At 39.0% G+C, this 24,416-nt stretch overlaps 1 protein-coding gene across 8 annotated transcripts in view; it reads right to left on the bottom strand.

Annotated features, from left to right (window-relative positions):
• RARS2 (arginyl-tRNA synthetase 2, mitochondrial) overlaps positions 1–24,416 on the bottom strand; it is an 89,823-nt gene that overhangs the window by 20,018 nt on the left and 45,389 nt on the right. For all 8 annotated transcript variants that reach the window (XM_061427860.1, XM_061427858.1, XM_061427861.1 and 5 more), the window contains 10 exons: positions 22,128–22,204; positions 13,602–13,760; positions 12,447–12,553; positions 11,185–11,280; positions 4,869–4,929; positions 3,156–3,232; positions 2,537–2,661; positions 1,679–1,746; positions 1,483–1,592; positions 936–1,031 (listed from right to left, as the gene is read on the bottom strand). In XM_061427860.1, the coding sequence (XP_061283844.1) occupies positions 936–1,031; positions 1,483–1,592; positions 1,679–1,746; positions 2,537–2,661; positions 3,156–3,232; positions 4,869–4,929; positions 11,185–11,280; positions 12,447–12,553; positions 13,602–13,760; positions 22,128–22,204 (976 nt within the window). The remainder of the gene's footprint in view (positions 1–935; positions 1,032–1,482; positions 1,593–1,678; positions 1,747–2,536; positions 2,662–3,155; positions 3,233–4,868; positions 4,930–11,184; positions 11,281–12,446; positions 12,554–13,601; positions 13,761–22,127; positions 22,205–24,416) is intronic.

Here is a 24,416-nt window from a genome sequence, read left to right as displayed (position 1 = left end):
AAAGAAAGATGAGAGGAGTGGTTGGCAGGGGAAGGCTGGACCCTCCGCTAAGATGCTAAGACAAAGATGGTGAAAGGTTGACTTGATATCATTAACGGTATTAGACATATGAAAAACAACCTTGTGTAAATTTGAAGGTGAAGGCACATTTTTCTTTCTTACAAATTCCTCCATGGCAGGTACTTTCTAAATTATCTTAAAATCCTGTAGGCCTAGCCTAAAGCAAGGACTTAAATCATAGCTGTTAAATGTACACAGTCTCCAGCCATGTTTAGGAACATAATCAAGCAGTCTATTCACTGCCAAGAAAACCAGGTTGGCTTATTTTTTCCTCAAAAGTAAGCCAAATGTAAGTAAACTAACCCCTCTTCCCAGGAAAGAACCACAGACCACTGTGTGGCAATCAGAAAATGCCCTTGTTGCTAAGCATCCACATCCCTTCCAGACATTCTGGAGATTAGTCAGTCTCTCCTGACAAGTATGGCTTCACTGATAATTCTGGTGAGAGCTCAAAAGTATGGTCTCCTGCCCAGTGTATTTGAGGCTGCCCTGAAGCCAAGAGGCAAATGAAAGACTTATGGTCTCAGGGAAGGTGCACAAAGGCAGGGATTTTCCTCCACTTATCACAGAGGGTGAGAAGATGATTGTTTCTGAAACTTAAAAGGTTACGCTTTTACTAGGCTTTACATTCTCATACTTTGATCTGAAGGATGTTAGGCATCTGGGCTAATTTAATGGTGATACTGTTTTTAAAACCTCAGGATCAGCCGTGAGCATGCCCTCTGTCTGCTCTCAAAGGGTAGGCATTCACTTTTTGGTCACATCTTTGGAGAAGTGCTGTCTACAGTCACTGGCCTGTTCACCTCAGTGGTCAGCAAATGAGAACAGTCCCTTCACGGGGAAGCAGCAGACTGGATCTTGTTAGGACACCATACCTGAGAAGATGCTGGAGAATGGAAACAGATTGTGGCTCCTGTAAGCAGGCGGTGTTGAAGTCATTGAGATAACCGCATCCAAAAGTCTCTTCCAGACTGTTGTCAAGTTTAAACACAACAAAGAATTAAGCAAGTCAGCTGGGCTACGAATAGTTGCAAATAAGGAACATCTTCCTAGCATGCATACCCTCACCCTCCTTAATCTGTTCTAGACTTGGAAGCTAACAGCATTTGACTCGATGCCTCAATTTTTCCTAAATCTGTTTCTTCATCTGAAAATGGAGTATATTCCTTGGCGGGATTATTCTGAGTGCTAAATAAGGTAATACACAGAAAAGCATTGTTATATAGGTATGCAATAAATAAACATTCAAAAACGCCCTCAAGATCCAAATATAATAGGAGGTCCACCAGACTTCACCTAGCTTTGAATGTTAGATGTTGGAGAAGTGCAGAAAACAGAGCCTTTGGTCTTGGAATCACTCCACCCAGGCCTCACCCTGAGAAGGCCAGAGCCGTCCTGTATTTCCCTGCAGCCCCTTGTCACCTGTGGAGGCGGGCGTGTGTGTACTGCAGGAAGACGCCCGTGTCCCCACGGCTCTGGAAAACACGATCCCAGCTGAACTGATAGTCAGACAGCAGGAAACCTCTGAAGTCCTAAAACGACAGGAAATCTTCAGTGTGAGGAGTTGTTGCAGCACCAAATCAAAGGCCCTCCCTCCCAGGAAGCAGTTTTCACAGACCTGAATGATGAGGGCTGCAAGTCCCACCTGCTCTGCTGTCTCCTCGGGATTCTCCAGCTCTTTGGTCGCTGAAACAGACAAAGGTAGCTACTTTCACCTTGCATGAAACTGTACAAAACCCAGGATTGAAGTGGAGATGTGTTGTGTGTGCTAAGTTGCTTCAGTTGTGTCCAACTCTTTGCAACCCTGTGACTGTAGCCTGTCCATGCGATTCTCCAGGCAAGAATACTGGGGTGGGTAGCCATTCCCTTCTCCAGGGGATCTTCCCAACCCAGAGATCAAACCTCTGTCTCTTATATTGGCAGGCGGTTCTTTCCCACTAGCGCCACCTGGGGAAACCTGCCCAAACGTATGTGGACAGCATCAGGAACAAACAGGTGCACAGTGGGTACTTTACTTGCCTATTTGGGCGGACTTAACTTTGCTAATGATGTTTCCCAAGCCTTCATTAAAAGGGAAGAGACATGATTTTCCTTACAAATATCCCATATAAGACAGTAGACTTCTTTACTTCTGTTACTTCTTTTTCCAAGGGTGAAGCTTACACAAAGCCATGAGGACTTGTGACTTGCTTCAATTATGGAATATAGGAACTCTGCATAACCACTCCAGCTGTGGAGTGACGATGCTAGAGCTGCCTGGGCAAAGAGGCTTAGGGTGTATCGATTCACATTACTGGACCAAGCCACAGCCAAGTAGCAAGCACCAAACCCTAGCACCCTGAATTAGTGAAGCTATTTTTGACAAGGTTAGTGAAAGTTCCAAGGAGGGATGGTCAGAATAAATCACACTGCACAAGAAGTCCAGCAAAACTAAGAGTGGACGTAAGTTATGCCTGTAACAAAACAATGAATTTACTCTTAATAGAAGCCATGTTCTGTAGCATCCTCAATCGAATCTCATTTAGAACATCTTCCAGAAAAGTAACATCTCCTCTCCGAGTTTTCATTCCCTGCACTACCCCAAAGGGCACGTGCTGGCACCTGAAATGGAACAGCAGGCATTTAGTTCCCTGAAAACTGAAAAGGAGCTGCTTGATCAAAGCAAGTAACAAGACACTTACAGAGAACAGTTTGAACTTTGAACTCCTGTGATTAATAAAAAGTGAAACATGCTGTGATGTGTTGTGTGCCACAGAAGACGTTAAACACACAACCTCACTTCATAGTCACAGGATATGATTAGACTGTTAGTTGCCTTTATGAAAAAAAGGAGATGAGAATTAAGCATTTTGAAAATCAAGCCATTGAGAGCAGTCATCTAATAAAACCATTTATTAAATGTTTAGACAACAGAAATTAATATAACCCTGCAAAACTAAGTGCAAAGAACAAATGTTTTTCCACACTAACAGCTTGAAACAAGAAAGTAAAGTCTGAATGAAAATCTTTATCAACCTGGTACATTTTTGGACATGGCTGACCTAGCAACAGCTGAATGCTCTTGAGAAGGCAATTTAGAATCACACAGACTGTACCTTTCTGCCCAGTCATATCCCATGATCTGCAGCATCTGGAACACTTGCTGAAAATGCTTTTTTTGCCCTTTATCTGTCTTGAGAAAAAAAAGTGTATTTAAATAAAAGAACAGTGATAAGTTAAATCTACAGTGTTGTTGTTTAGCCGCTAAGTTGTGTCCAACTCTTTGCAGCCCTATGAACTGTAGCCTACCATGGTCCTCGGTCCATGGGATTTCCCAGGCAAGAATACTGGAGTAGGTTGCCATTTCCTTCTCCAGTTGATCTTCCAGACCTAAGGGATCAAACCCACGTCTCTGGCATTGGCAGGTGGATTCTTTACAACTGAGTCACCAGGGGAGCCCATTGAATCTACAATACGTTGGACATAAATCATATTAAAATATTTGAGTTTTGACAGACTAGAGTCCTTATCAATGGATCAGTTTTAAATAAACATATGAAGAGGATGCCACTGGAAGAATGTCTAAGCAGAGTGCTCTACAAGAGCAGGAGGAGCTGCAGCACTGCACTGAGTATTCTACCCAAATTACTCCTTTCTCAGCTATTGTGACCTTTATCTCCAAGAAGGCCAGAACTAAGCACTAAAAAGATATTTAATAGCAATTTTTCCCCCTTAGGAGAAAGGAAGGTTTCACATGGAAAGAAAGGAAGGGGAGAGGAGACTAGACTATTACTCAGCATAAAAGGAATAAACCACTGACATATTCAAGTTTGGGTGGATCTCAAGGGCATTCATTATACTGAGTGAAAAGAGCCAATCTCAAAAGGTTACCTAGTGTGAATCCATTTATGGAACATTCTCAAAGTGACAAAACTGTATGATGAAGAACAGGGCAGTGGCTGCCAGGGATGAGGGTTGGGGGAAGGCATAATTACTAAGTGGTTGCCATAAACGAAGTTGTTTGGTGATGGCACAGTTCTGTATTATGAATGTGGTGAAGGTTACCCGAACATACATGTGATAAAATTTCATAACCACCCCCCCATCCTTCCACAATCCAGGCCCTACCTAACACCAGTGTCTATAAATATTGGTGAAATTTAATTAGGGTCTCTACCAATGTTAGTTTCCTGGTATCTTTGAGGAAGACTAAAAGTAATATGCTGCTGCTGCTGCTAAGTCGCTTCAGTTGTGTCCGACTCTATGTGACCCCATAGACGGCAGCCCACCAGGCCCCCCGTCCCTGGGATTCTCCAGGCAAGAACACTGGAGTGGGTTGCCATGTCCTTCTCCATGCATGAAAGTGAAAAGGGAAAGTGAAGTCGCTCAGTCGTGTCCGACTCTTAGCGACTCCATGGACTCCAGCCCACCAGGCTCCTCCATCCATGGGATTTTCCAGGCAAGAGTACTGCAGTGGGGTGCCATTGCCTTCTCCAGAAGGTAATATGGAAACTGTACTATTCTGAAACTTGTGAGTCCTAAAATATTTAAAGTAAAAAGTTATTTTTAAAAAATGCATTATGACACATACATATTCATTACACATAACCACTCTTTTGTGTAATTTTCTTTTAATATGAAGCAATGTGAACTCTTTCATTTTTAAAGTTTTTTTTTAAACATAGTGGTTGTCATACCACTGAATTCTTTCTTTCTATAGTTTGACAAATTATTTTTGCATAGTTTTTCAACAAGGCTTTCAGTTTCTATCTTTGCAGTTTTCATGAGACAGGCATCATAACCTTTTGTTTTTTACTGTGATTACTTACCACATAGATCATTTTATCAAAATTATACTTTTCCATTCGATCTATTGCAGCTGCAAGATCTCTGAAAAAAAATGGCCATAGATTAAGTTACTATGCAGATCTGGGCAATAATTTGTTTCGCCTATTTAATAGTAATGAAAGTTTTCTAATTAAGAGCTACTGTTATTCCTCAGCCTCAGGTATAGTCCCCATGCTTCTATAATCCCAATACCATGCTTAGCTACAAAGCAATTAATAACACAATCAGCTTTGGGAAAAGAATTATGAAAGTGCTGTGAAAAGATAAAAAATAAATAAAAGCTCTGGGACAAGTAGTGATAATAACTAAATAGCTCTAGGCAAAGTGTTTCTAGGTAAATGCTTTATGATTTGTTAAGCCTTTACTGTAAAGAATCGCCCTTCTGTCACTGTTCTGCAATATGCTTTCCTAAAGAACTTATTTAAAGCATAGGTGATACAACACCTGAACAGGTATCTTCTAGCCACTCTTCCAAAGCCGTGGATCACTCATAAGCAATATTTTCTCAAGCATTTGAAAAATACCATAAATTCTTTGACTAAAATTCTACTTATCTCTGGTTAAGTATCCAGTTTGCACACAGTATGAAATATTAAGAGTAACAAACTCATAAACTATGAAATTTTAAGTAAACATTATTTAAATATTGAACTTAAAAATTATTTTAATTACCTTATGGGGAATACAGTCAATAACTAAGTAATATCTTATATGGTGACATATTGTACCTAGACTTACCATGGTGATCATTTTGAATATATAGAAAAACAAAATCACTTACACTGCTGTGAACTGGGAACTAACAGTGTAGTAGGTCAATTACAATTAAAAAACAAACTCACAGAAAAAGAGATCAGATTTGTAGAATTTCAGAGGGAAAGGATGGGGGGGGTAGAATTGGGTAATGGTAGTCAAAAGGTATAAACTCAGAGGTAAAAGATAAATTTAAGAACTAGGGATATAATGTAGAAAATGGGAAATTCACATTGCCATATTTTACATAATGAAGTTGTTAAGAGAGTAAATCCTAACAGTTCTTATCACAAGGAAAAAAATTTTCCTATTTCTTTAGTTTTGTTATCTACATGAAATGATGGATGTTCACTAAGTCTACTCTGATAAACATTTCATGATATATATAAGTAAGTCATTAGGCTGTATACCTTAAACTTACACAGCGGTGTATGCCAATTGTATCTCAGTAAACTGCAAGAAAAAGAATTAAAGATATTTTTGCTTAACACTACAAGATCCTGGAAGAATCATTTTGTACTCACCTCATGCTCCTGATAAAATAGAGCATGCATCCTGAATGGAGGTAAAAACTGTCTTGTGAGGGGCCAAAAAAAAAACTTACATATGTATAAAACACATATGTATATAATCCAGACAAATATGTGGTGTTAAAATTTCACGAGGGTGGGCACAAAGAAAAATATGGCTAAAAAGGCTCTTGAGAAGGGTTATAATAAAAGATGGTTGTAAAACAGTGATACAGATTATCCCCAAAATGAATTCATAAATATACACCTCCATTATATTTTTCTATTTGACTCAAGGACAAAAATAAAGAGAAACTTTTTGATCCAATGAAAAAAAGAGATGAATGTAAGAAAAAGTCCTAGGCTGAGTTTGTAGAATTTGGATTTGAAAGCTGAAAGAAATGCCAGGTCATTTAGTTCAGGTCTCTTTTCACCAAGTAGAGAATCATGGCCCAGAGAAGTTAAGTGATTGATGATTATGGTCTCAGAACAAAAATTCAGGTCTCTAGTCTCACTCTGTGCTCTTGTTGGTATCATCCTGTACTTTCGTTTGTCTGTTATAACAATTCCTTTAACTCACATGCACACACATAGTTTTATTCTATAAGGAAACCATCAAGGGGCAGAAACAACTGAAATTACAGCAAGGTGAAAAATCAAACATTTCTACATCTGGCAAAAAGATAGTTATTCTCCCAAAGAAAAAGTGGAAAGTACAGGTATTAAGGTAAATACACAGAAAAATCTGGACCTAATGATAGCTCTGCAAAAGATATCAGATAAGAATAGTTACAGAGTCTCCATTCTGAGTGGACACATTTCTTTCTTTTTTATTTGATAGTGGACTTGCAATATTGTATTAGTTTCAGATATACAGCATAGGAATTCATATTCGTGACGAATATAGTCCAGATGAGTGGAGAAACAACTCCAGAAAGAATGAAGAGACGGAGCCAAAGCAAAAACAACACCCAGTCGTGGATGTGACTGGTGATGGAAGTAAGGTCTGATGCTATAAAGAGCAATATTGTATAGGAACCTGGAATGTTAGGTCCATGAATCAAGGCAAACTGGAAGTGGTGAAACAGGAGATGGCAAGAGTGAATGTCGACATTTTAGGAATCAGTGAACTAAAATGGACTGGAATGGGTGAATTTAACTCAGATGACCATTATATCTACTACGGTGGGCAGGAATCCCTTAGAAGAAATGGAGTAGCCATCACAGTCAACAAAAGAGCCCGAAATGCAGTACTTGGATGCAATATCAAAAATGACAGAATGATCTCTGTTCATTTCCATGGCAAACCATTCAATATCATAGTAATCCAAGTCTCTGCCCTGACCAGAAATGCTGAAGAAGCTGAAGTTGAATGGTTCTATGAAGACCTACAAGACCGTTTAGAAGTAACACCCAAAAAAAGATATCCTTTTCATTATAGGGGACTGGATGCAAAAGTAGGAGGTCAAGAAACATCTGGCAAATTTGGCCTTGGAATACGGAATGAAGCAGGGCAAAGGCTAACAGAGTTTTGCCGAGAGAATGCACTGGTCATAGCAAATACCCTCTTCCAACAACACAAGAGAAGACTCTACACATGGACATCACCAGATGGTCAACACCGAAATCAGATTGATTATACTCTTTGCAGCCAAAGATGGAGAAACTCTATACAGTCAACAAAACAAGACCAGGAGCTGACTGTAGCTCAGATCATGAACTCCTTATTGCCAAATTCAGACTTAAATTGAAGAAAGTAGGGAAAACCACTAGGTCATCCAGGTATGACCTAAATCAAATCCTTTACAATTATACAGTGGAAGTGAGAAATAGAATTAAGGGACTGAAGCTGATAGAGTGCCTGATGAACTATGGACAGATGTTCACGACACTGTACAGGAGACAGGGAGCAAGACCATCCCTAAGAAAAAGAAATGCAAAAAAGCAAAATGGCTGTCTGAGGAGGCCTTACAAATAGCTGTGAAAAGAAGAGAAGCAAAAAGGAAAGATATACCCATTTGAATGAAGAATTCCAAAGAATACCAAGGAGAGATAAGCCTTCCTCAGTGATCAATGCAAAGAAATAGAGGAAAACGAAGAATGGGAAAGACTAGAGATCTCTGGGGAACATTTCATGCAAGGATAGGCTCAATACAGGACAGAAATGGTATGGACCTACCAGAAGCAGAAGATATTAAGAAGAGGTGGCAAGAATACACAGAAGAACTGTACAAAAAAGATCTTCATGACCCAGATAATCACAATGGTGTGATCACTCACCTAGAGTCAGACATCCTGGAATGTGAAGTAAAGTGGGCCTTAGGAAGCATCACAATGAACAAAGCTAGTGGAGGTGATGGAATTCCAGTTGAGCTATTTCAAATCCTAAAAGATGATGCTGTGAAAGTGCTGCACTCAATATGCCAGCAAATTTGGAAAACTCAGCAGTGGCCATAGACTGGGAAAGGTCAGTTTTCATTCCAATCCCAAAGAAAGGCAATGCCAAAGAATGCTCAAACTACCACACAATTTCACTCATCTCACATGCTAGTAAAGTAATGCTTAAAATTCTCCAAGCCAGGCTTCAACAATACATGAACTGTGAATTTCCAGATGTACAAGCTGGTTTTAGAAAAGGCAGAGGAACCAGAGACCAAATTGCCAACATCTGCTGGGTCATCGAAAAAGCAAGAGAGTTCCAGAAAAACATCTACTTCTGCTTTATTGACTATGCCAAAGCCTTTGATTGTGTGGATCACATAACTGTGGAAAATTCTGAAAGAAATGTGAATACCAGACCACCTGACCTAACTCTTGAGAAATTGGTATGCAGGTCAGGAAGCAACAGTTAGAACTGGAAATGAGCAACAGGTTGGTTCCAAATTGGGAAAGGAGTACGTCAAGGCTGTGTATTGTCACCCTGCTTATTTAACTTATATGCAGAGTACATCATAAGAAATGCTGGGCTGGATGAAGCACAAGCTGGATCAAGATTGCTGGGAGAAATATCAATAACCTCAGATATGCAGATGACACCACCCTTACGGCAGAAAGTGAAGAAGAACTAAAAGCCTCTTGATGAAACTGAAAGAGGAGAGTGAAAAAGTTGGCTTAAAACTCAACATTCAGAAAACGAAGATCATGGCATCTGGTCCCATCACTTCATGGGAAATAGATGGGGAAACAGTGGAAACAGTGGCAGACTTTATTTTGGGGGGCTCCAAAATCACTGCAGATGGTGACTGCAGCCATGAAATTAAAAGACACTTACTCACTGGAAGAAAAGTTATGATCAACCTAGACAGCACATTAAAAAGCAGAGACATTACTTTGCCAACAAAGGTTGGTCTAGTCAAGGCTATGGTTTTTCCAGTAGTCATGTATGGATGTGAGAGTTGGACTGTAAAGAAAGCTAGTGCTGAAGAAATGATGCTTTTGAACTGTGGTGTTGGAGAAGACTCTTGAGAGTCCCTTGGACAGCAAGGAGTTCAACCAGTCCATCCTAAAGGAAATCAGTCCTGAATAGTCATTGGAAGGACTGATGTTGAAGTTGAAACTCCAATACTCTGTCTATCTGATGCAAAGAGCTGACTCATTTGATAGGATCCTGATGCTGGGAAAGATTGAGGGTAGGAGGAGAAGGGGATGACAGAGGATGAGATGGTTGGATGGCATCACTGACTCAATGGACATGAGTTTGAGTAAACTCCGGGAGTTGGTGATGGAAGGGAGGCCTGGCATGCTGCAGTCCATGGGGTCTCATAGAGTTGGACATGACTGAGCAACTTAACTGAACTGATAGGTTATTACAAGATAACAGATTTAATTCCCTATTGCTTATGAGTAGACACATTTCTTATAACAACTACTCAAAGGTTTATTTAATCTGTCCAGCAATAATTGGCTAGCATAAAAAAAAAATTTCTACTATATATCTTTGTATCTAGAAAAAGAAATGTACCTCTTAGATATATAGGTGCCTAAGTCCAATTATATGGAATTGATAAAAGGAAATGCCAAAAAGTAACAGAAAGTAAGAATTTTCTAAGGGACAGTAAGGTATTGGATGGTTGTTTACAGTTGTCTGGGGAAAAAATGATGGTAGTTAACAACAACAACTATATGCTATAGAAGTGGTTTGTCATCTAAGACTCTAGGATGGGAGACACTAGAACCTTCTGCCAGCAGCGCTCGATTCTGGCTGTCTTTTGCTTGTGTGGTTTTTTTTACTGTCCTGTCTTCTCCTTGCTATTAGCTTTGTCTCAGAAATAAGGGTGCTTGATAAACCTGTGCTGTACTTAGTTACTCAGTCATATCTATCCGACTCTTTGCGACCCCATGGACGGTAGCCTGCCAGGCTCTTCTGTCTATGGGGATTCTCCAGGATAGAATACTGGAGTGGGTTGCCATGCCCTCCTCCAAGGGATCTTCCCGACCCAGGGACTGAACCCAGGTCTCCAGCATTGCAGGCAGATTCTTTACCCTCTGAGCCACCAGGGAAGCCTGGTAAATAAAGACTGCTCCTTTCCATAGGGTTTGGTCATGGAGACAGATGACAGAATACAAGCGACATGGCCTGCTTCCCCCATGGCCTATTTTACCATAAATCAGAATGAGGACTGGCACTCATGTACCTGTTAGATGATCTTTACAGAGTGAGGATACCACTGAGCCAACATGAGCTCCTTACAGCATACATACTCTGGCAATGTGCAAATATAAAATATTTATAGTTGGCAACAAGGTATTTCAATTTTATAGTCTGTAGAACACTGTATTCATCTCTGGAAGTCTTATGATGTTTAATGATAAACAGTTTTCGACTAACTTTTCTGATGACATTAAACCTTTCCAGGAACTATAAATAGCAATAAATATAAACTCAATAAAAATATCTTGAGTGATGAGAAGAGATTTTAAGAAAGTAGAATTTGATAACAGTTTTGAGAATGAAAAAATTTGTCTTAGCATTAATCCTAGAACAAAGAACATGAAATCACACGTTCTACTGATGAGCTTCATATAAGACACAAACCTGGTTGCATACAGAGACGTCCCGTCACTTCGCATTACAGTACAAACTGAGGAGGGGTCACCATTCCCTGAAAGATCTACTACAGCAGTGCCTTTTCTAGAAAACGCAAAAAAAGGGAATTCTGAAACAACATAATGAATTAAGACCTTTAACAATACAGTATCTATAACCTTATCTTTGGCAAACTGGAAGCTATTTTTATTCCTTAGGTAGCAATAAGCAGTATAACCAACAATGAAGAAAAACAGGAGGCAATCTGCACTTGAATGACTATTAACAGTAGGTATTTGGTTTAATATTTACTTATCTTTTTAAATTCTGTAGCTTTGGATGAGGTAACTAAAGTCTTTAACACACCGAGTCGAAAACGAGATTTCAACTACAGTTTACCTATGAAACATGTTCTTCAAATCCAAGTTATTGTAACACTCAATATTGGGTTAGTTTTTAACATGCAAGAGTAAACTATGAGTAATAAAATAAGCAAATTGTGTTACTGTCTTTCCTGCCCAATCAAAAATTAGAATCTGTACATGGCGATCTAAAAATTTTCCTTAAAGACACTATTGAGGATGCTGTGAACCACATCCTCTTGTCTTTCTTAAAAGGATGATGAGAGAAGCTGCTCTTTGGAGCTATGAAAAATGGTATATCTAAGCAACTGGTTTGCTTCTGTTACACATGCCTGGGCTCCTATGAAGGTACCATTTCTCTGGCTGATGAGCTCAAAGCTAAATTGGAAATCTACCATAGGCAAAGAAGCAGAATCCCAGTGTGTGTCACATGATGTACTAATATCATTCCTGACTTCCTATTATTTTCTGCTCCTGCTTCTTGATTTCCTCATTTTACTCTTTCAAAAGCTTTGTGTTGTATTATAGCTATTTTTAGAAGCTGTTTTTAATCCTTTTGAACAGGACGGGATCTTTTTAAAGAGGCAGGGTTGAGTATGAAGAGTTCTATTTCCCTATTCCAGTTATACCATTATCAGCTTGTGTGAGCTTAGACAGATCACTTTACACTTTCTGTGCTTGTTTCCTCATATGTAAAGACAAGATAATAGTCTTTCTCCCAAGCTTACCAGGATTTTGCTTTGGCAGCACAAAACAGCATGTGGAAAACTAGTCTGAATGGCAAAAAGCATGATAACAAATGCCAGGAAAGCTGCACATGAGACTCTGCTGTCTTTGCTGAGAAAATACATCAATACTAACTTCAAAGAACTACAAAGAACTTTCTAAAGAACAGGAACCTGATCATACAGTGTTTTCTGTAGGAGTCCTTTACTGTCCAGCAACTTTAAGACTTCTTGAGATTTTTCACGGTAAAACGATTCTCCTGAATATTCATCAAAGTGTACTCCTAGACGCTAAGAGGGTTCAGAAACAAAAGGAAAAAAAGAGTTACTTACAAGTCCTATTATCTTACCCTAAAACAAAATAAAATGCTCTACAGTCTGTCATACAGATGGGGAAAATAAGAATTAAATCAAGTCACTCTGGCACTCCAGCCTTCTAGTGGCTCCGCCTTATCAGTCAAGCCCTCACAGTGGTACTGTGCTGTCCGGGAGGGGAGTTGCTAGGCACCTGTGGTTATTCAAATGCACATGTAAGAAAAGTGAATAGTTTCTCAGTCACACTACTCACACTGAAGTGTGAGCCCTTGAAAGCGCTCAATGGCCACGTGTGGCAGGAGGCCGCCATACTGGGCAGCACAGATATGGGACGTTTCTGCTGCAGCAGGAAGCTAACCATTTCCACTGCACAGTCCTGGAAAATGTCCTATCTCCTGCCCTACTCTACAACCCCCTGGACCCTGTTCCTACTGTCCTTCATCTCGCTTCCTTACTCCAGCCATGTGGGTTCTTTGATGAAACCCTGCTCAGGCAGCCCGTCTGATCCTCCCTCCTCTGTTTCACTTTTCTCCATGCACGCATCACCACTGAACACACTCTCAAAGTTCTTGTTTAATCTGTACTGCCTTGAATTTGTTTAACTTGCTGTGTCCATGTGAGAATGTAAAGTCCATGAGAAAAGAACTTATATGCCTTTTACTAACTGTTGTATTTCTCCCATTCCCAACATGTTATTAGACGAACAAATTTATAGCCATCACATATGCCTAAGGAAGCAAGAGAAGAAACAATGGTTAAGAAAAAGTGAAGGGATGATAGAAGAAAGAAAAGAAATGCCAGACTGAAACCAAGTATTAGGATATCACTTCATATTCAGCCTGTGAAGTTCATTTTTAAAATTTATTTCATAGCTCTAACTTTCAGCCCAAAGAAGAATATGTGAGTCCCAACTATCAACTCAGTGACTAACAACAAATCTGAGCTTCAGAAGCAACCTTTCTAGCCAGGAGTACCAGTGAAGAGCTGTATTACATGACAGGATAGCAGGAGAGTGGGTGGGTACCTGGTAAATCCGCATGTACTCATCTATGCTCAAGTCCCGAAATTTCTGCCATAGGGCAAGTGCTTGCATGTCGCCTAGTTCCAGTCGCTGGAAGAACTCATGTGCTGATTTTGCTACGTTTTTATCGTCTGCTGCTTCTTTATTAACTTGTACATAAACCTAAAGGCATAATAGTATATTAAATGAAGTACACTACCAGTCACTGTTATCTTCAAAACAGAAAAGAGGAAAACAAAACAATCCTGAGAATTTTCATTTAAAGGTTACACAAGTGCCCTTCTCACGAGCGTAACCTTTTCTTTTTCTTTTGCTATGGACCCTTAGTGAGCCCTACCAACCTGTTCTCAAAATGCATATACATAGGATTATACAATACAGGAAATAATCACATTGAAATATAAATGTTCAAATATTTAAAAATATTTGTGATATAGTAACAGAGGAAAACATTAAATTTCTGATTGAGGTTAATGAAAATAATGCGTAATTTTTTTCTTCTCATCCAAGTTCATATACTGTTAGGTCAAGAATGCCTGGTTTAGACTAAGCTAGCATTTCTTCTTAAAAAAAAAAAAAATGTGAAATTATTATTGCTGCGACTTCTCTGAGAAAAGGCTGAAGACAGTAGACTAGTTCAATCTGGGAAAGAAAAGGCCAAAGGATGATTTAGCAGTTATTTAGCAGTAATGAAAAACATTTTAAACTCTTCTCTAAATCTGCAAAGACCAGGAAAAAAAAAAAAACAGGTGCTATAGGAAGACCTTTGGGATAGTTAGCTTAATTATACTCCAACTTGGGCTCTCGAGAACCGTGGGAAGCACTCACTTCAGTGTGCTTTTGCGTGATCTGTCCTGGCTGGCTTAGCTCTGCCCCACCCAGTGATGGGAGTGCAGGCGGATGGCTTATTAAGGGCTCTTCCAGTGCTAGGATTTTGTGTTCACAGAATCATTTTCCAGTCTCTAAAATACAAGGTTGATAAGTGATATAAAAATATCAACAATATAGCTCAAGTAATATTGAAATGATGCATTATGGACTATAAAGATTTTACTTACAAGTTGTAACTCACTTCCAGGGTGAAACATGAACAATAAATTTATTATCCTCATATTTTTTCCAGCAAGCTATTAAAGTAGTATGATAAAAAAAAAATTGGCAAATAAACTACCCAAAAATATGAGACCTCTAAACCCTTGCATACTCTTAAAATATCATGGTAGCAGCACTTAGGTAAAAAAAAAAGTGATTTTATTGCTGGAGACTACTTTAGGACAACCATAATGTGGCTTATGGGTTCCCAGGTGGCTCAATGGTAAAGAATCCACCTGCCAATGCAGGAGATGCGGGTTTGATTCCTGGGTTGCGAAGATTTCCTGGAGAAGAGAATGGTAACCTGCTCCAGTATTCTTGTTTGGGAAATCCCATGGACAGAGGAACCTGGAGGGTTACAGTCCATGGGGTCGCAGAGAGACAGATATGACTTAGAGACTAAACAACAACAATGTGGCTTATACCCACTAGATACTACTAACAAAAGGAACAGGGTATTAAACACTTATCTCAAGCTAAAAAGGCCTCAGCTTTCATAGATGGCTCATGTTAATTACTGGAATTGCAAAAGTAAACAAATAAGTGCTTTCAAATAAAGGTTGCTGTTGTTTAGTTGCTAAGTTGTGTCCAACTCTGAAAAGAGTTAATAACACAGCAGGTCTAGAAACTGCTATCCTTAAAATGTGTTGTCTGCAAGTTTAGCTCTTGGCTGCCATCTGGGGAACTTGAATTTTGACAATGCTCCTACCAATCTAACCAGTAAGAGTGGGTCACAGTGCCTCTAAACTGCTTGTGCAAACAATATAGTTTATGCTAAACACCCGCTTTTCTTCCAGGAGTTTGGAATTTTAGTACCTAGCTACACAGAGGGCGGCTACATAATCAGCCTCCAGTGAACTTCCCTGGTAGACAACATTTCACACAGGCTGTCACAATTTGTTGTAGCAGGAATTAAATACATCCTGGGTGACTCTATTAGCAAAGGACTTGGAGGCTTGGGCCTGATTTCCTCTGGACTTGCCCCCATGTGCCTTTTCCCTTTGCTGATTTTGTTTGGCATCTTTTTGCTATAACAGATCTTAGCTGTGAGTTCAACCATATGCTGAGTGTTGTGAATCCTTTCAATGAACCTTTAACTTGAGGGTGGTTTTGGGAGACCTGATACTTATCATAAAGAATTAATTTCTACATGGTCCTATGAATAAGTCAGAACACAGAGAAAGAAGATTTTTGGTATGAAAAGTTATGACCAACCTAGATAGCATATTGAAAAGCAGAGACATTACTTTGCCAACAAAGGTCCATCTAGTCAAGGCTATGGTTTTTCCTGTGGTCATGTACAGATGTGAGAGTTGGACTGTGAAGAAAGCTGAGCGCCACAGAATTGATGCTTTTGAACTGTGGTGTTGGAGAAGACTCTTGAGAGTCCCTTGGACTGCAAGGAGATCCAACCAGTCCATTCTAATGATCAGTCCATCCCAGATCAGCCCTGGGATTTCTTTGGAAGGGATGATGCTGAAGCTGAAACTCCAGTACTTTGGCCACCTCATGCGAAGAGTTGACTCATTGGAAAAGACTCTGATAATGGAAGGGATCAGAGGCAGGAGGAGAAGGGGACGACAGAGGATGAGATGGCTGGATGGCATCACTGACTCGATGGATGTGAGTCTCAGTGAACTCCGGGAGTTCACTCAGACTGGCGTGCTGCAATTCATGGGGTCGCAAAGAGTCAGACACGACTGAGTGACTGAATTGAACTGAGGAAAAAAGAGAGTCACTGCAAAACAGTAACCTGCAGACTTCCTGACTTTTGAATGACCTATCCAATGACAACTGCTTAACAGTCCAGCCTGCAGAAGTAAAGGCATACATATATCCATAAATGGCTTGTTATTCAAAATTAGTATCTCCACCCTCTCCCTGTCTCTCTCGCGCCTCTTCGCTCCATCTCCCTCTCACATACACGTGTGTGTGGTGTGTGTGTGTACATGCACATTCAGTTTAGAAGTAAATATATTTAAAAAAAATCCTTATTTTCAAAAGAGGAAAGGTATTAGATTAAAAAAAAAATCTAGGATCCTAAATTCAAACAGTCAAACATTAAAAAATCTAATATACACTCAAAATACTGATAAGAATATTTTAGGAAAAACATCACCAGAATCTTTTTCTCCCTTCCTTAAGATTTAAAACAGAAATAATTAAAACAAAAAGCCATTCCTAATTCATGAAGACAAGCTTGGCATTTCATCAATTTGTAGGGAAAAACCAAACATTACTGAGAATCAACTGACATTATTAAACAGAACAATAGAAGAGCCTTAATTAGCATTTAACAATCTGCCTGTAAGCATACTATATAAAACTATTAACATTCATTAGCATACTAGAAAAGAAATACTTTTTCCTTTGAAGTAAAATTTTATACAATGCATTTCTGAAATTACACTTTTCCATTTATAGTTACTTTGAATCCACTACCCTCAGAAAGTATGTATTCTGAAGACAGCCCCCTTCTGAGGTTAGATCCAGACTCAAAGGGAATAAAAAGGAAATTTTAAATTTGCATTTGATAGGTAACAGTGTGGCTGAATTAAAGTGTTTTTGAGGATGGTTGAAGAAAAGTGTTTTTGAGGATGGAGATGCAATTTTTCTTTTAGAGAACAACGAGACCTGTGGCGCTGTCCGAGGGGAGTAAGGGTGAGGGACAAAGCATGTGGCTTTGGGGAAGACATCACGAGCAATGGTGAAGCAGGGAAGTTGCCAGGAGAGAGGAGAGAATTGCCTAGACTGAGAAGGGCCTGAGGGGAAAACTCCTGGGGACAGTGTGGGCTGGGCAGCCCCTCAGGTGGCGGCAGGCCCTCACAGGGCAGCGGTTCACAGTGTCCCCACACATGGAGGCTGGTCTCCGGGCCTCTGGGACTGCGATGCAGCAAGACCTCCCAGGTGAAGTCTGTCACGCAAGCAGAGCTGGGTGCCTCCAGGGCATCATGTAGACTTGGATCCTGGGCATGTCAGTCACGAGTAGTGTGCACTGAAGCCAAGAAGAGGTCTCGATAGCTCTCTTGGGATGCACACAAGAGCCTCTGTGTGACCTGGGAGGTGGAAAACCCCAAACCTGACTTGAGTTGGCTCCCACCATTCTCAAAAGTGATCGCTGGGTTCAGACTCAGGTTTATAATTTAAAAGCTATTTCTTGTAGCTGTTATAACAAGTAAAATCCACCTCAATCACAACAATCATTTTCCCTGAAAAAAGTAATGTGGATTAAACCAACAGATTACATTTGAATTCAATTCTTTAAACAGTATGAACTATTAACTGCCTATATAATCCTATATATGTCTAGAATTGATTTAGTCTTGATTTACTTTGAGAAATTGTTTTGAGATTCTGAAGTCAGAAAAAAATATGGTCTTTTGATTTTAAAAAATGGGAGCAAGTAAACATTATCACTTTTTAAATTGGTGCTTTGGTCCTGCCTTATCTTGTTTTTTATTATTTTGCTACTGATACTGGGAAACTCAGGGCAAAATCTCTTACATACACATTACCTAGTAATACATTATCTCCAACTTTCTATGTCTTTTTTGTTAAATGCCCATCACTGTGATTACCTCAAATCCTTTTAGAAAAGGGGCAGGGTAAAAATAATGAACTACTATAGGGATCATTCTGAAGCTTTACAAATGCCAGTGCTAGGGGACTTCCCTGGTGGTCCAGTGGTTAGTACATGGTGCTTTCCCTGCTGGTGCCCAGCTTTGTTCCCTGATCAGGGAACTAAGATCCCACAAATTGTGTGGCATGACCAAAGGGGAAAAAAAAAACAGCCAGTGATAGGGTACAAGGCTAATGCATATTGTATTGGCATATTTACCTCTTATGAGAGGCTGCTCATATTTCAGAGAATCTCTATAGTTCTCAAAATACAATTAATATGCAACATCAATGAGTGAAGCTCTAAAATCTTCTGCAGCAAAAAACAAACAAGCAAAAAAGCCACCAAACCAAAAAACCGAAAACAGAAAAAAGTGACTGGGTTCTATGTTCTTAAAGGTACAGAGTTAGCTTTTATTAAGGTCCATTCAAGTAGCTTAAATCTAGGAGGAACTCTGAGAAATTACTTTTAAAAATCATTAAAACTGAGTAAATGATGACCCCCATATACCTATGATTTAGATTTAACATTATTAACATCGTAAGAACTATTTCTTTTATGTTAATAGGAAGGCATTTTGAAAACTTACTACTACTGTTTTCTTTGAATCAATAGAGTGAATTTTAAACAGCAAATATATTATTTAACTCATCAGCCAATTTGGGGGAGGGGAGGAACTATTAAAAGCCACTTCTCTGTTTCGTGAAAAATTAGTAGAACAAGGAAAGGAAAGGTTTCGAATGTTGGCTGAAAAATAGTCCTAGGTCAATGCACAGCATGGCCAGATGTCCTGGTTAAAGAATGACTACCGGTGCAGAGAACAACCATTTTAAATAGAGCAAAGCACAAGCATGGAAATGTAGCAGAGAAATGACTGCATTAAATATTTTCATCACAGAAAACAAATGCTAAAACTATGATATAATTTCTAACCTGGCGAAGAAACTGAAACTGGGGGGATACTGATCATGGTGCAAATTAGAGGCACCCAGGCCATGAAATCTGCTCCTGGATGGCCAAAGCCAAATTTAAAACAAATACGCCAGAAGACAAACTGTGACAGCTAAACTACTAATTGTGCCTGGGGTACAGTAATTTAATTTTGAAAGAAAGGAAAATGCTTTGTAAATAATGACAGCCAGTGGAAATGACTGGCTCAGAAAGGCACTCTGCAGGGCCAGTGGTGGGGTAAGACAGTATAGCACACAGAGCCCTCTGGAGCAAAGTTGCCTGTGGTGGATTTCTTGGGCTTGGTACTTGGGTTCTTTACCAGTAAACTGCATAATAAGTTAGATTTTGGACAAATGCTAAATAGTGTATCCTATGAGAGTTAGCCCTTCCTTGGAGCTTTACAGAAGGTTTCTTTATGCCATAACTTAAACAGAAGAGGCAAATTCATTGAAGCATTTACTGTAAGGCACTGTGTCTGAGGCTGCAGATAAAAGACCAAGAAGACAGATCCTTCCTCTAAAAGAGCTCCATCTGTAACTTGAGAAGGAAAAAAAAAGGATTTGACCAAGGTTCAGGTTTTTTGTTTAGAAACAGGACAAAATCATTAACATTTGCTTACCACTCAAAAAGGGACAAACTTTCTCATTTATATTAAAAGCTGTTGCTGGAAGTAACCTACAGTGACAACTGTAATTTTAAATGAAACTGGGTCTGCAAAAATAGCACAAAGATAAAATAACCTAGAGTCTTCCATAGTAGGCTCTGCATTTTTCTCCATTCAGCAAAGGAAGGAGGAAGAAAGCAGATAAGTGCTCTAATGGATTGCTGTTTTCTATTACAAACAGCAAGGTGGGTGTATTTGACTAGCTCTATTTTGTCTATAAATACTGCTCCTCTATGAAGCTATCAGGGCTTCCCACATAGTTCAGTGGTAAAGAATCACCTGCCAAGCAGGAGACACAGGTTTGATCCTTGGGTTGGAAAGATCCCCTGGAGAAGGAAATGACAACACACTCCAGTAATCTTGCCTAGAAAACCCCATGGGCAGAGTAGTTTGGCAGGTTACAGTCCATAGAGTCACAAAAGAGTCAGACATGACTTAGCAACTAAAACATCACCACCATGAAGCTATTAGGCAAAAGAACACTTAATGAAAGCAATATTATTGTGCCTTGAGTTTTTTGTTATTCATAAAAGTACCCCCTTCGCCTGTTCCTTATGTGTGTCTGTCAATCAACAATCTCTAATGTAGATGTCTGATACCCCTCTTCTTATGAGTCTCAAGAGGCAGGAAACTGTATTAAACTGCATAGAATAAAATGTATGTTTAGGTTGCCAGAGAGTTTAAGAACAAATTTTACTACAATATTTAAAAGATTATGGGCCACAAATATTTACTATTGTCAGGATTAAATTAAAAACTTCTGAGATTGGGTGGGAGAAAATGCCAGGAGTAACTCTCATATGTCAAACTGTACTCTAAATTCTTAAAGAATGTTCTCTGAACAACACAAGGTCTCCAAGTGGTTTCTTGCATTTCCCGCACTGTGGGTTCGTCTCTGGGGCCTGGATCTGATGAAAGGTTCACTAAACTCATGATAAAAATACTCATGATTATTCACAGTTTTAGAAAATAATACAGTAAAATGCCAGGCACTAAGGCAGCATACTTTATTGACAACCATAAAGATTTACTAATTTTTAAACTCTCGACTATCCATAAAACTCTCAATGGGAAAGAGGGGGGAAAAATCTTTTGGTTAACAGTATAAATCAAATGGCTCAGATGGTAAAAAATCTTCCTGCCATGCAGGAGACTTGGGTTCAGTCTCTAGGTCGGGAAGATCTTCTGGAGAAGGGAATCGCAGCCCACTTCAGTATTCTCGCCTGGAGAATTCCATGGACAGAGCAGTCCATGGGTTTGCAAAGAGTCACACACGACTGAGTGACTAACACTTTCACTTTCATAAATCAAAACATAGGCATTTAAAATGCAAGTGAGGGTACAAACTCAGGAGGAAATCACAAATGTTAATGATATTTAAGAATCAGATGTGTTTGTTATATTTAACTACAAAATAATATAACAAAAATGAAAACTAAGCGCTCTCTGTGGCTCTGGCTAGAAAGGTAAAGCGTCGCTTGGCAAGTGCTCTTCCTCACACACAACCTTAGTCTGATCGCCCATATGTCGCCAAAGTGGCTGGTAGTATCTGTGCTCCTTGTCAGGCCCAGAGATAACAACTGGGATAATGAAAATGAAACACATTTCTGGAGATTAATTGGACAGGAAGAGCTTTATTGATAAGCTCCAGGAAGAACTGAGGACAGAAAAGCAGAGTGAAGGGACTAAATGAGGTAGAATGGAAAGACGTGCACATTGGGCAAAAGCCAGGAAAAGGAGCTGAAAGACAAATGAAAAAGGACACACAAATTTGGAGAGACACATATATGCCTTCCTTCTACAATAGGACAAGAGCAAAAACGTATATACTCATGTTTCCTCAAGTCTAAATGAATTATAGTTATTAGAGCAAAGGAAGCTGCAGTACATAACAACAAATAAAAGCCCAAAATAATTCTTTGCTGAATCTGATATTCTGTGTGTTTATGCCAAGATTCTATACCTGAACAAATACTGTCCCAAATCAACTAAAATAGTAATAAAAGAAATATTTGGATAAGAAAATTAAAGTAAGTCCTTAGTAAAATATAAGCAATATTTTCAATAATTTTGGGTCCTTGTTTTAAGAACAGTTTTGTTGTTTGTTTTTTTTTAAAGCCCCTGGGAGTAAAAATGTGTTACCAAGCTGCACTGTACTCTGAAAAAAGATGAGGCATTTTCTAATTTTTTTTCGCCAACTTACTTCAAAGAGATGCTGTAAAGGACTGGACTGCAGTTTTTCTTCATAGCCAAACAGCTGGAAGCCAGTTCCCAGAAGACCTACCACAATAATCCATAAATGAGAAAATTTAAAAATGGAACAGAAGAGAACAGTCATGGCAGGGAACAGGTATGCATCCTAAGAATATTGCGAAACACACACTATCATGTCCTGCTACCCATAAACTGACACAAGTCAAATTCAATATATTGAATCACAAATTAAATATATATAGAAGGGCTCACTGAAATTAATTCCACAGAAACCAAAAGACTGTGAGCTCAAAGGCAGAGTCTGGGACTAATTTATCTTTGTGCTAACAGTGCCCAACACCTACCTCCCTACAAGACATCAGTAAAACAAGCATTTATTGAGCAACTACTCTGTGGAAGGACATCATGCTACCAGGCACTAGACACACTAGACACTCAAAATTTGTGAAAAGACAATGATGGGAAGTGATTTCAAATATCTTTTAAAATTTGTAGATGTGAAAATAAAGATAGGAATCAGATTAGTGTTATAATTATTAGTTCTCAACTGAAAGTAAAACTCTGATTACTCTTCTCATTCAAGGTGACAAAATGCTTTTATCTGGCTATATATTTGTCTTTCACTTGCCATTGTTTTGTTTAAGTTTTTGGTTTTTTTTTAGTCTTTTGTAAGTTCAAAATTCAGAGATGGTATTAATTTGAACTTTTAAAAAAATAATAGTTGAGGTTTCAAGATGACAATGAAAATTCTTAGTACAGACTGTGAATATTTATATTCTAAGATATATTGAATATTTATATTCTAAGATATTTTGCTAAAAGGTGACCACAATTTTGGACTTGAAGGATATATGTAGCCTGGGCCAAGAGTAATTTGTTTCTATGTCAGTTATGTAGCTTCAGATCTAAAGAAGCTATTGCTGCTGGGCCTTGCTGATGTACATTTTTCTATACAGACTCAGCAGAAAGTGGAATGTTACTAAACACAGGGTAGGTAATCTTTGGAGCTTAGACAGGAACTAGAAGGATGATTAAAATAAGTACCAGCACCATTCACTTTTAAGCAAAAGCAAATGTGATCATGATTCAGGGTCCTGGAAGTTGGGTGTGAAAAGACACCCAAAGCATTCTAAAGAAATGGAGACAGGAAAAATAAAGGCCAATTCCATTTGACATTAAACCTAATACATTTTCAAAAATTATTTCTGTACTTAAGAACTGTTGGTCACTTTCAATATGGGATAGGTGAACAGCCAAAATTAAAACTCTTTAACAATGATGGTTTGATGGAAATGTCGACAGACCATTAACCATAGTAGTCCTTTAGAGAAAAACCACTACAATAAAACCTTGCAGCTAAAATTTAATGAATATCATAATCACATATTTGCTAATGGCTGTGAAGTGCCTGAATCAGTCAAACTCATATAAAGTGGGTGCCATCTATTAAATCTGACTGTTGAGCTTAGAGCCCAAAACTCTGAGTGCCCACTGTGAGCTGCAGGTGGGTTTTTAAATGTGAGGTGTGTTTTCTGTTCCTCCACAATGAATAGGAAGGACACTGTTAGGGTCAAGTTCTATTCTTTTTAGTGTCTAAAAAAGATTTTTATTAACTGAGAGGATAACGCTCGTAAGAGAAGATCATGATAAATTTATCTTTCAGAAACTCTGATTTCATTTCAGTAGATATGGAACATGGTATTTAGTACTGAAAATGTTACCTAGCCTTTCTTTTGGAATAGACTGTGAAAGACTTCCCAAGACAGATTCTTTCATCATTCTGAGTGCCTATTATGTGCTAAGCACGATGGATACAAAAATAACTAAGACATAGCCCATGCTTTCATGGAACATTTCACCTAGCAGGGGAGAGTAGCATACAAAAGAATACAGTAAGAAGAGAAGCCCATTTGGGTAGAACTGGATACTAGGAACTTGGTGATGTGAGAAGGTGGGCAAGGGTGTGTTGGGGTGTCAAAGAATGCTTTTCTGAGATGACACAAGGGCTGGATCTTAAAATGCACATGGTAGCTGCCTGAGATTTTAATAAAAAACTTTGCATTTTACATGCTACTAGTCCTTCCCTACCACATCAACTTCATTTATCTTATCATTCCACACCTTGACTACTGCAGTATATGAGCTGGGAACGGTTCTGAGTAAACTCAAGACATTAGAGATAATCTGTGGCATTCAACTCTTTGGGTCTCATGCTTTTCTTTCTCTTTTCATTTTGACCAATCGCCCACTCCATGACTTGTACAATTTAAGGGGAAGC

Source organism: Bos javanicus, chromosome 9 (genome assembly GCF_032452875.1).
Source record: "Bos javanicus breed banteng chromosome 9, ARS-OSU_banteng_1.0, whole genome shotgun sequence".
NCBI lineage: Eukaryota > Metazoa > Chordata > Mammalia > Artiodactyla > Bovidae > Bos > Bos javanicus.
The sequence above is the reverse complement of the archived record's forward strand: the minus strand, read 5'-3'. Positions and strand labels throughout refer to the sequence as shown.